Raw genomic sequence first — 11,489 nt, forward strand, 5'->3', positions numbered from 1 at the left:
ACAAGTTGGAAATCCTAACCTCTGAATATGAACATTTCAAATCAAATCCAGGAGAAGGAATTACTGAAGTGTTTGAGAGGTACAATGCGTTGATCAACAACCTGAACATCAATGGAAAGTATTATTCAATCAGGGAGGTCAACAAAAAGTTCCTTTTAACACTGCCAGCTCATCTTGAACATAGAATCACTGCCATTAGAGAAGCTAGAGATCTGAGTGAGATTTCTTTGGACAGGCTCTATGGAGTGTTAAAAACCTATGAGTTGGAGCAGATTCAACAGAAGGAAGTCTACGGGAAGGATAGAATGGTCAGCACATCTACTGCACTTGTAGCTGAAGGTCAACAACAACAACAATCTCAACAGTTAGAAAGAATGGTACAGTTTTCCAAGGGTGAGGAAAATGAGTTAGTAGCAGAATATGATCCTCCTACTACAAATCAATCAAGTGATGATTTTTATTCCTTGGAAGAGCTGGAGCAATTGGAAGATGAATCAATGGCCCAAATTGTCAAGAGATTCTCCCATGTCAGATTCAGGAGGAATCCCAAGCTTAAGTACAAGTCCAACTACAACAAATTCCAGAAAGGTGGATCTTCATCCTCTAACACCAGCAGTGGTGGATACAAAATAGGGATGGTTGATCGGAGCACCATTAGATGCTATAACTGCAATGAGTTGGGACACTTTGCCACAGAATGTAGAAAGCCAAAGCAAGTAAGAAAGAACTCTGAAAGGGCTTATCTGGCAAAGGGAAGAAGCTGGGATGATACTGACAGTGAAGATGAAGATGAAGGAAATCTTGCTCTTATGGCTATTGATGGAAAAGCTTCATCGTCAAGAATAGAGGTAAAACTTTCTGATGCTGAAATGGTTTATCATCTAAGAGGTAACTTAGATTGTGCACGTCGTGATAATGAACTGTTAAGTTTACAGATCACAGACCTTGAGAAAGAGGTCAATGAATTAAGACTTGTGCACATTAATCAAGACAAATTAAAAGAACAGGTATCTTTTCTAGAGAATAGAGTTGACTGTTATAGAAAACTCGAAACTATTCTCAAAGACAAGATCACCGGTCTTGAGACTAAGGTTAGAGCCTACTTCAATTCTTGTTCGAAGGCTAAAGAGTTCTACAGTAAGCAAGCTGTTAATCAAACATCTGGAATAGGTTATGATTACAATGCTGCTATTGGAGAATTAGGCATAAACTCCCCTCCTCATGTATGTGCTAAAGGGAGGGAAGTACCACATGTGCTTAAGGGTGTTGATGAACCCCTCTATAAAGCATCAATTGCTGAACCATTTGATGCGACCTCTTCTGTTATTCAAGAAGAAATACGTGCTGAGGATCATGCTTATGAGAAGATTGTTTCCAAGTCAAGTGAGTCGAAAGTTCCAGTCAAAGTTGTGAAAGCAACTGAGACTAACTCAGACACACATGAGTTGGATAACAATAATGCCATGTCTACCATGCATAAATTGCCTGCTGTTAATCACTCTCATAAAGCATGTGGTGTTGCTAATTGTATGTCTTGTGCTTTTAATATGATGTATGCTTATTTTAATGGTAAGCATGTGTCTAATGATAAGACTACTCCTCGTCAGCATGTGAATAACAAGAAGCATGATAGGTCTAAGACTGCTAGTCCTTCTAAGTCTAGAAAGGAGACATTTGTGCCTAAGCTTAAACAGAAATTTGTTAAGGCTATTTACAAGGTCAAAAGTTCAGTCATTGAGAAAGTTGAGACAATTAAAATTAAAAATGTTGTTTTGCCTGACAAAGGACAGTTCTACAAGTATGCCGGGCCCAACCAAGTTTGGGTTCCGAAGAAGGTCTAATCCATTTGAAGTGCAGGGCATTAAACAGGTGTAACCGGTAGTGTGGATTCTTGACAGTGGATCATCAAGACATATGACCGGAGATAGAGCCCTGCTATCAAATGTGGATTGAGAAAGCTGGCCCCATGGTTACCTTTGGAGATAACAGCAAAGGTTTATCTGAGGGATATGGCTGTTTGCAAGCTGGGAATGTTATCATTGTAATTTTGTATATTGTGCTAGGTTATTATCAGGAAGCAGTATCTAACATATAGCACCAGTGACGAGACTTGAGAATATTACGACATATCAGACACCTGCTGCACATTACACTTGGAATTGTACTCTAGTAAGATGTGTACAAGTGTACTCCTGGTTGGTAAGTCAAAAGAGGAAGTCAATGCACCACAGTTCATGGACTTTGCAGCTGCAGATCTATTGGACTATGCAATTTCTTCTTCACAATCTCACTTCAGGTTGGTATGAACTAGTATACTGCTCAAGCAATCGTCAAGGACATGGTATGGCACTCTAACTGCAGTTACAGTTTTATATGAATAAGTAGAGTCGTCATATTAATAACTATCTTATCACTAAGCACAATCATATTGTTTTATATGTGCAGTGGTATATTGATTATGCAACATAACATTTAGTATCTAAAGTACTTGACAAGTATCGGTCAATGATATCTTGTTAACATTATGTTGCAGATATTTGTAAGCTTTTGACATGAATGAGAATTACTTAGACTTTACCCTAAGTGATCAATGTTTTATCAAAAACTCATTCATATTGAAAAACAAAAATTAAACTTCTTTCTACATTAGTGATTTCTTATTTCATGTAAAATCTTTTGAAATCACTATTGTAAATCATTTTCTCTCTATTACCATATATTCTGTGTTACAGGTTCAGTCTCCAATGACTTTCTTTCATTGACAGTCATGAGGTTGAAAACCCACAACGTCTATCCCAGACTGTAAAGACAAACACAAAAACAGAACCAACCAACACTCTCTTACCACTAAATGTAGTATGAATGAGCGTGAGGGAGATAGTGCCTAGTGCACCACATAAGGAAGGTTCTGTAGTCAACCCAGTAGCTCTGTCTCCTACATAGATGAGTAGTATTTAAACCGAGACAACTGCTAGCCCCCATATATCTTCTCAAAAAGATGTAATGGCTGAAAAGGCACAAAAACAGTTACTAGATTCATTCTCTCAACAGGGTGAGTCTATTGAATTTTGCCTGTCGGCCAAGGTATCCGATGTAGTGTCACCACTTCAAACATAATCAATTCTTGATGCACAAGGAGAGGTTACACACACAAAGGATGAGTTGACGGAAACAAGAGTTTCGACCATTTTAAGGTCAGATTCGATTGTTCAAGGTTCGTTAGTGGACCAATTGCCTTTACAGGTGTTAGGAGAGGATACTGATCCAAAAGCCATATGTCAGTGGTCAGTGTCTACCTCCCCAGGCTTAAATCCCCTGGATGCATCTGCGGATAGTGGATCTGACATAGGTGCAGATCGGCAACTTGTTGACAATGATTCAGATATTACCTGATAAGTCACAAGGAAATGTCTTCACAGACATTAGAAGGGAACCTTGATCTTTATGCTAAATTCTTTGGATCATTGTTTACCTTCCCAGAATTCAAATCTGGAACCCTGAAAGGGAAACTAGCAACTTGTAGATTATGACTCAGATTTATCTGACGAGTTTAACAAGGATGGGGATTTGTGAACTCCCATTGCACCACCTGTGACCTCCTTTAAGGATGGCTAAGGTGATTTTCCTTGCAGGTACAGCTGGATTATGGAGCTATGAGAGGAGTGATACACTTGTGAGAAAGAGTGTAAACACGAGTGGAGAGAAGAGTGAAACACATGTGAGGTACACTAAACAGAATCACACACTCACAGTGAGGAAGAAAGAGAAACTACTTGTTATTTCTTTTCCAACCAAGTGAAATATGAGAACTCCTTCAGACGACGGCATACATTCCTTCTTTAAGGGGGAGATAAAAGCTTAAGTAATAGTTTGGAGGATTCCTCAACTAAGGGGGAGAAATAGCAGGGAGGAAGAAAAAGATCATATGTACACTACACCACACCATTGTTGTTTTTAACTACGGATCCTATTGTACGGGAGAGGTGGTAAACACAAGATGATTTCCTAGTAAGGGAAGAAGCTGTTAGGGGAGTACCATTGGTTTTTATCTGCGGATCCTATTGTACGGGAGAGGTGGTAAAACGAAGGTGATCTTCTTTAATCAGTTGATTCTCATAGGGGGAGAAGCAAGAGAGATATGGGCTTTTCAACAGGAAATGTGGTTGTACAAATGAAGATGGAACTACTTGAAGATATGTTCAGTCTAGAGGAACATCTACTTGGAATCTGGAAAATGTTAAATCTAGTCCAGAACTTTTCTACTATTTACTTTGCATTTCTGTTTATATCTTTTTCTTATTTGTTAGTTGAGTTATCCTCTAGGTATTTGTGTGTTATTGTCTAACAAACAAATAGGGGGAGATTGTAAGTTATATGTCATAGCCTATTTGTATATTCGAGGATTCAACTCAACTCAAATAAGAATGTAATAAGTAAATAGTGGATCGACCGTCAGAGAGATCTCGCAAAGTAATATCTGTCAAAGGATTCAGAACAAGGTTCATCTACAGACTTGAGGAGTTAATTCACTGGAAGAAGTTCAAGAATTTGATCATGCCTCAGTGATATAAATCAAGATCGTGGATTTAATCAAGTGACAGAGATCTCGTCAGGGTATCAATAAATTACAAGGATTTAATCTGAAGAAAATCAAAGTGTCAAAGTCAAGACATGAAGAAACGTCACGGAAGTTAGTCACTCATGAACCAGACAGTACATCGAGTGTCAACGTTGAAGTGATGGAATTGATTCATAATTTTCAGTGATTTTCAGAAGATTTGCAGAAGAATGGTTGCTGCTCAAGACTAGAATTAATTCTCTATTAATTAATTAAGTCATCTAATTTAATTAAGAAAATAAATTATATCTGCGAAGAATAATTTATTTATTAATTGAATTAATTGATTAATTAATTCTGAATTAATTCTAGGAATTTTAGGAATTTTCAGAAGCTTAATTGGATTAAATTCAAGCATTAAATCAGCAAGACAATTGAAAATGAACTAGCATGACAATCAGGATTGTCATACCGATTGTCATGCTAGGCCATATTCAATTGTCTCACCGAAAGTTACTCTAGGAGGATGATTGTCTTGCTAGTTCATTCTGATTGTCATGCTAGTTCATTCAGATTGTCTTGCTAGTTCATTCAGATTGTCTTGCTAGTTCATTCAATTGTCTCACCGAAAGTCTTGCCAGCTATAGGATTGTCATGCCAAGTCAATTCTATTCTTTTGTTGATTTAAAAAGAAGCAGAGAAGCAGCAACTTAATAATCATCCAACACACAAGTCAAGAACAAAAGAGCAGCCGCCTTGAAATATAAAATCATCTTCTCTGCAGAAATTCAAGATCAAAATTCTAGTTTGTTAATGTTAAATCCAAACCACTAGAATTATTTATCTTGTTCTTGTGTAACAATCTAGCGGATCAAAATCCCTAGAACTTAATCTCAAATTGCGTTTAGCATTTGAATCTTTTTATTACAAAAATAGAAAAAGTTCATGTCGAATTTATTCTAAATTTGTGATAATTAATTTGAGATTAATTCCTTGTAATCGATACAGTTGTTGTAACACATTTCAAGTTTAATAATATTTTTATTTAACTTGAATTTTGTTTCACATTTTTTATTCCGCATTTTATTCGATTATTCGGTACTGTTTGTATTCAACCCCCCCTTCTACAAACACATTGGGACCCAACATTTAATATCTCATTGCCTTTTATAAATATTTGAATAACAATTTCAAGATTTTCTTTTTCTTTGTTTAAGGCAACAATCTTGTTGTTAAGAAATATTTCTTGATCCTTAACTTGAGATATGAGCTTGAAATTTTCTTGTTTTAACTGTTGAGCTTCTAATTCTAAATCTTTTTCTTTAAGATTGTTTATTTGAGATTTTCTTGTTCATTGGTTTGTTGTAGCTCTTTCTCTTTTTCAAGATTGTTTATTTGAGATTTAGTTGTTGAACTTTCTTGAGTGAGTGACTCATTTTTTATTTTTAAGTTCAACAACTCAACATTAAGTTTACAAATATTTTCATTTATTTGTAACTTCTCATTTTCCGTTTCTTCAGATTGGAAAATTAATGATACATTTTCTACTTCTAGTTTGAGAATATATTCCTTGTGAGTATTATTCTCAATTTTGAGTAAGTGGAGTTGATTATTTAGAGATGAAATTTCATCTTCATATTGGACTTTTGATTCCATCATCCGAGTAAACTCTTTACTTTGATTATAATGTATTTCCTCGAGTTTCATTTTCTCGGACCATAATAGATGATGTCTTTTGTCAAGATCTTTATACTTGTTGTTAATGTTTACCACAAGTTCAATTAAATCATGATTATTCATATCTACAAGATTTAAATTAGATTCATGTAATTGAATGAAGTTTGAAGAAAGGGTTACCTCTTGATTTGAAGTGGAGATTTCATTTGAAGTACATGCATCCTCGATAGCCATTAAGCATAGATTCACAATTTCTTCACTAGCTTCCGAAGCTTCTTCATCTTCACTTAAATCCCACCCGTTCTCTGCCACGAGAGATTGTCCTTTTATAAGTTTAGGACATTCTCGTTTAAAGTGACCGGGTTGTTTACATTCGTAACACATCTCTTGTATTTCCTCCGTATTTTATTCTTTTTGTTTGGGAGGAGTGTACGTAGGAGTGTTATTATTATAGACATTAGTATTTTACATACCTTTGCCTTTGTTATAGCTCGTTGACGGAAAATTACTCTTATAGTTAGGAGTGTATTTTTTAGAGTAATTTGGCCTTCCATTAGAGTTAAAAACTCTTTGTTGATTATTTGATTTAAGGAAGCCTTTTCCGTATCTTTGAGTTTTGCTTTGAAGCACACGACATAGTTGTCTCATAAGTAAAGCAATTTCTCTTTCATCGAGATTTTGGATTTCTTCATTTAATTCATCGTCGTTTTCTTCTTCATCTATTAGTATAGATTTTAAAGCCATGTTTTTCTTTTTGTCTTCCACTTTTGGAATGACTTTTTCTTGTAAGTTATCTTCTTCGTATGCACGAAGATTTCCAAATAGATTATCTATTTTATAATCATTGAGTTTGCGCATCTCTTTGATTGTGGTTACTTTAACCTTCCAACTTGGAGGTAATGATTTAAGAACTCTTCGATTCTTTTCATTTTGAGTTTAACTCTTTCCGAGTTGAGATAGTTCATCGACAATGCGAGTTAATCTAGTTTCCATGTCGATGATATTTTCTCCTTCTTGGAGTTTAAAGTTCTCGTATTCTTGGATCAAAGATCTAGTCACAAGTCAAAAACTGTGATTCTATAAGTGCACCCTTGCAACTTATTCACATGCACTTATTTGGACCAGTGAATGTCTTATCAATTTCAAGGAACAAATATGCACTTGTGATGGTGGATAATTTCTCAAGATACACTTGGGTAGAGTTCATGTACTCTAAAGATGAAACTCCACACATCATAATTGAGCATATCAAGAAGATAGAAAAACAGACTGAAGATTATAATTGTGTGAAAAGATTGAGAAGTGACAATGAAACAGAATTCAGAAATGCTATATTATGTGAATTCTGCACAGGCAAAGGCATTGTTCAAGAATTCTCAGCTGTCAGGACACCTCAACAAACACTACAAGAAATCTAATGTTTACCTACTAATAATTTACCTACTAATATATATTGGGGGCTGAGTTCTATGGAGTCCACCTTTTTATCGGAGTCCTCGGAGTCCATCTACGTTCTGCAAATAAAATATATTGTAAAACGTGTTATTTTGCAAAACATGTTACACAAATAGCATAACTTCAACAAAATCATGCAAATCTCATATATTTACGGTACAATATGTATGTTCTGCAATATGTTCTGCAATATGAACATTTATGTTCTGCAAACTAAACATGTTTTGTAGAATATATATTTTTGCAATGTTCTGCTTGTAAAATGTATGCAATCTACAAGATTTTTGATAGAATAGTGATGTTTGTCGAAAAATAATATATTTTGCAATATTTTAAGCTATATTTTACTTGCAGAACATATATGGACTCCGAGGACTCCAATTAAAGGTGGACTCCATAAAACTTTACTCCATAAGTAAAATTTATAATTTACCTACCAATAATTATTTGTTAAAAATATTAGTATGTAAAAGTCACATTTTACAAAAGTATATATGTTTATAGTTTAAAAGTATGTTATTTAACTTTGACAACGAATGGTCGTTCCACGTGTCAGTATATTTTAACATTTATTAACATCACTTGCTGATCTGTACACAACATACATAATTATTTATATTTAATTATAAATTGATAACCAGATGATGTCACATCCGATGATACACAAATGAACCATGGTTTTTTTACTTTTTATTTCTAATTGGGGGCGTCAGAGACATAATCGATAAAACATATACACATTGATTCACTTCAATCCACCATTCATCTTTCTTATCTTGGGATGAGCTCAAGTAGTCGGTAATTTACTCCCTCTCTCTTTCATACATGTTTATGTGTGTGTATATGTATATAGCTCTTACTGATGTAGATGTGAATAATTGATTTGAAGTTTCAGTTATGAATTATAATACAAGTCATAATTTTCGTGGTATGTATGAATGAATTATAATAGTATAGTTGAATCATTAATTTCAAGTTTGTAAACATTCTTAACTGGACCTGGTTTGGTATTACCTTGGCTTAAGGTTAGAACTCAAATTTAAATGCTAACAGAATTTTGGATACAAATTTTATTTAGGAATTTTCAGTTAACATAAACTTATTAAATGTTATATTATTACTTCTACAAGAAGAGATATTAGATTGCATCTCAAAATTAAATTGCTTGTTTGTTCTTCTGAAAGGAGAGATGTTCTATATTTTATTTCTTATACCAATTCTGCTCTTATTTTGTTTATTTATCTCTGAATGTTTACTTTTGGCTTTCAATCTGATTTTTTATTAATATCAGTTTCCAGACGGGTATATAAGTTGTAGCTAATATTAAGAATTTGAGTAGCTTATATAAATTGTTCTAAATCTATTTTATTTCTCAATTATTTCTAAGTAATGTGAGTATATATTTAAGGATTGTTGGTCGATTTCAAAGCCAGCTGACGAGTTATAATTTACAAGAAATAATAAACACCTTATGAGTACTTTCTTTATAATATGATCTTTTATTAAAATGATAACATGATTTTTTGGTTCTTAACTAAATGTTTTACATGTATAATTACCATAATAGTGTAGATAGGTATTACCTCTTACTGATGAATTCATTTTTTTAGGAAGGTTATGGATCGTGCCTGGATAAATTTACCAGACAAGTTGTCAGCAGAATTTACAAATGGAATCACTGAATTTATAATAGTTGCAAGCCAAAAGACAAACTCTAAAGGAATGGTGTTATGCCCCTGTTCTTGATGTCTGAATAAGGAGTCACAAGAAATCAATGTGGTAAAGGTACACTTGCTTACTCACGGATTTTTAAGTACTTACAAGGTATGGTATCATCATGCTGAAAAAATTAATGATACTGAAACTGAAGAAATCTTTAATAACCAAGATGATGGTTCAATAAATGATTCTTTTTATTTGGGTGCCGGCCTTAATGATGATATTAATAGCAAGTATTTTGACATTGGTCCAACTAGTGATTTTGATGGTGATTCTATATTTAATGGGAGTGACAAGTATGATGTCTTGTTTGAATCACGTAACAAGCCTATGTATGATAATTGTAAAGATTTTTCCGTTCTCAGTGCAATGGTAAGGTTAATGATGATTTGTAAATGATGATTTGTACTCTTTATCTCAAGGTCCCTTAGAACGATATAAAAGTTATCAAAGTTGTATTGTAAATGGCGTTAGATTTCGTTGCAAAAATTATGATGATACTCTTCGACCACAGTGTTCAGGAGTTTGCACGGAAGGGGATCATGAAAATGATGAGGTGGTATATTATGGGATATTAATTGAGATTTTGGAGTTGTCATTCTCATTTGATCGTAAGGTTTACTTATTCCGCTGCAAGTGGTATAACTCTAATCCAAAATCTAGATCAATATACGTGGATAACAATCTGACTTCCATTAATACGTCAACTGATTGGTATTATAATGAACCATTTATTTTAGCAACTCAAGCTCAACAAGCTTTTTATTTGCTTGATGCGACGCGTGGTTCAAATTGGAGGTTTGTACAGAAAGTAAATCATCAGTTTGTGTATGATATTCCGGAGATAGCAGAAGTGGTAAGTGAGCCACAGAGTAATGGCGTATTGCAGGAAGAAGAATCATTTCAGTTGCCACCATTTCAACCAGTTGAAGATTTAATTGAAAGCTCATCTTTGGTTCGAAGAGATGTTGCATCTGTAATTCTATCAACCGAAATTGTAGGTGATCTATTCTCCAGCAAAGGGAAGCAACCTATTGGTGAGGAAGCTGATGAAGATGAAGTTGAATTAAATGAAGAAGATGATGATGGACATATATTCTTCAAAGATCATGAAGTACCGTGTTCCGGTGACGACAATAGTGAGACTACATCAGAAACAGAATATGAATCATGAGAATACAAATATTTTATTTTCTTGCAGGTGCATGAATATTTATATTCAGAAAATATGCTATACCAGGAGTACGAATGTTAAACTAGTACTTTAGTTTCAGAAACCCTTGTGAAGATGTTACTGGACCAGAGCTTGCATCTCACTTAACTATCAGTTAGTTGCTATTTTCAGACTATCTTTGTGTTATAATTCTTGCACTCATATTATCATACTCTTGTGTATAATAGTTATCTATAGGAAAATAAAAACATTTGTTTCACTTCTCACATTTATCTGGAGTTTTGAGATGCGACTCAAAAGTAGTATTTTACTGAAACTGGTTAATTGGTATCAGTTCAAGTAATTCTGTTCACGAGTTCTAGTTGCAGGAATCTGAGCATTGTAGCCTGCAAAAGTTCTGAATCAAACTTTAGAAATGGACTTGTTTTTAGTTTGGAGCAGCAACAGAGTAAATGGATGTTAAAGTAGTGCTTATGGAAATGGCTTTGTACGATGGATTGTTGAATGGAAAACTTATCTAGTAAAATTACCCCTTGCTCTCTAGTCATTGTGCTCAGTTTTATGCTGGTTGTCTTAATATTATGTTTAGTTAGTTTGTTCAGCCAAATCCATTGCAAATATTTAGTAATAATCGGGAAGTTGTCAGGATCCTGTATTTTGAGCAGCAACAGAGAAACCTCTATCAAATCTGTGATAATTGGGGTAGTCGTTGTTAGCTATCAAGTCACTAGGTTCTTCCCTTCTTTTAATTGGTGTAGAGTAGCATGCCTACTGTAGAATTTAAAAGCATTGAAATTTATACATGGTCAATATTCATACACAGATTTAAGCTATCAATTCTCTTTGATTACTTTCTAGCCGGCAGAGCTTCAGGATCAGCATCCGTTATATATTAGTACCTTCAAA

The 11,489-nt window shown here is 34.3% G+C and overlaps 1 protein-coding gene across 1 annotated transcript; it reads left to right on the forward strand.

The window, feature by feature from the left end:
- The first annotated feature begins 7,543 nt into the window (after positions 1 to 7,543).
- On the forward strand, positions 7,544 to 10,851 carry LOC141680349 (uncharacterized). The gene is made up of 3 exons (XM_074486601.1): positions 7,544 to 7,654; positions 9,449 to 9,475; positions 9,924 to 10,851. The coding sequence occupies exons 1-3, from the start codon at positions 7,544 to 7,546 to the stop codon at positions 10,581 to 10,583; spliced, it is 798 nt and encodes a 265-aa protein (XP_074342702.1). The 3' UTR covers positions 10,584 to 10,851.
- The last annotated feature ends 638 nt before the right edge of the window (positions 10,852 to 11,489 follow it).

This window comes from Apium graveolens, chromosome 8 (assembly GCF_009905375.1).
Source record: "Apium graveolens cultivar Ventura chromosome 8, ASM990537v1, whole genome shotgun sequence".
Classification (NCBI taxonomy): Eukaryota; Viridiplantae; Streptophyta; class Magnoliopsida; order Apiales; family Apiaceae; genus Apium; species Apium graveolens.

Bases quoted from the DNA above. Each gene is read 5' to 3' on its own strand.
- LOC141680349 (XM_074486601.1), top strand. From the start codon at position 7,544: ATGAAACAGAATTCAGAAATGCTATATTATGTGAATTCTGCACAGGCA. The intron at 7,655-9,448 runs GTTTACCTACTA...TGTCTGAATAAG, and splicing joins AACACTACAAGAAATCTAAT to GAGTCACAAGAAATCAATGT. The intron at 9,476-9,923 runs GTACACTTGCTT...CTTCGACCACAG, and splicing joins AAGAAATCAATGTGGTAAAG to TGTTCAGGAGTTTGCACGGA.